The sequence below is a fragment of the Salvelinus sp. IW2-2015 genome, unplaced genomic scaffold (assembly GCF_002910315.2).
Source record: "Salvelinus sp. IW2-2015 unplaced genomic scaffold, ASM291031v2 Un_scaffold3741, whole genome shotgun sequence".
Taxonomy (NCBI): Eukaryota; Metazoa; Chordata; class Actinopteri; order Salmoniformes; family Salmonidae; genus Salvelinus; species Salvelinus sp. IW2-2015.
The window spans coordinates 41,745-42,831 of record NW_019945017.1 but is presented as its reverse complement, the minus strand read 5'-3'; the positions used below and the strand labels follow the sequence as shown (position 1 = coordinate 42,831).

Sequence of the window (1,087 nt, the reverse complement as noted above, 5' to 3'; positions counted from 1 at the left end):
GTACATACTAATGCTATGTGGTTCGTAAGGACAGAGTAGCTAACATACCAGTACATACTGCTGTAATGATATGAGGTTCGTAAGGAGAGAGTAGCTAACATACCTGGTACATACTGCTGTAATGATATGAGGTTCGTAAGGACAGAGTAGCTAACATACCGGTACATACTGCTGTAATGCTATGCGGTTCATAAGGACAGAGTAGCTAACATACCGGTACATACTGCTGTAATGACAGAGTAGCTAACAAATTGTCAGCCAACATAACGTCTAACGTAACTTATTTGAAATGTCATTACTTCATTACATTGCTCAACATTTTCTTAACATTTGTCATAATTAATTTGTCATAATAAAGCAATGAATTTGTATCCGCTTCTCGTCGGACTTCGGCTGCATATTTTCTGCCATTTTCTGAAGAATTGCATTATGGGCCCTAAAAGCATGGAAATAGTGTCCACTGCTTGTACACTTCATATTTTGGCAAATTTAGTACGACATCGGGGAACTTTTGGCTTACTAAACTATATCCATACTGTGACCAATAAACGTACTACATAACTCAATTCACGTCACAAATAGTACGGTTAGCATGAGCATGCAAAACACAGCTCTAGTGTCTGTGTTAAAATGTATCTATGTTTATCCTAGAAAATACATTCCTGAACTCTATTATAATGATGTCATGTCTGTCTCCTTATGAATCCAGGTGAAGGGGAAACTCAACCTGTGTTCCCCGCCTGGGCTGGTGGCCACGGTGGGAGTGGTGGTGTTGATGGTCGGGATAGCCATGGCTGTACTGGGCTACTGGCCACATGAAGGCCACAGCCAGGGGTATGCATCCAGGGTATCACCAGCGGAGGAGCGGAGAGACAACGGCAGGATGAGCTACTCCAAGAGCCGCCTGGTGTCTGTCACCTGGAACAATAACAAGGACAACAACACAGCCAACCAGACTGTTGGGGAGTTTTTGACCAAACAGACTGTTGGGGAGTTTTTGACCAACCAGACTGTTGGGGAGTTTTTGACCAACCAGACTGTTGGGGAGTTGACCAACCAGACTGTTGGGGAGTTGACCAACCAGACG

The 1,087-nt window shown here is 43.7% G+C and overlaps 1 protein-coding gene across 1 annotated transcript in view; it reads left to right on the top strand.

The window, feature by feature from the left end:
• Positions 1–444: 444 nt before the first annotated feature.
• The window catches only part of LOC139026018 (transmembrane protein 200A-like), a 10,764-nt gene continuing 10,121 nt past the window's right edge, over positions 445–1,087 (top strand). Inside the window, exons 1-2 of the mRNA XM_070441313.1 lie at positions 445–453; positions 710–1,087. Of these exons, the coding sequence (XP_070297414.1) occupies positions 445–453; positions 710–1,087 (387 nt within the window). The remainder of the gene's footprint in view (positions 454–709) is intronic.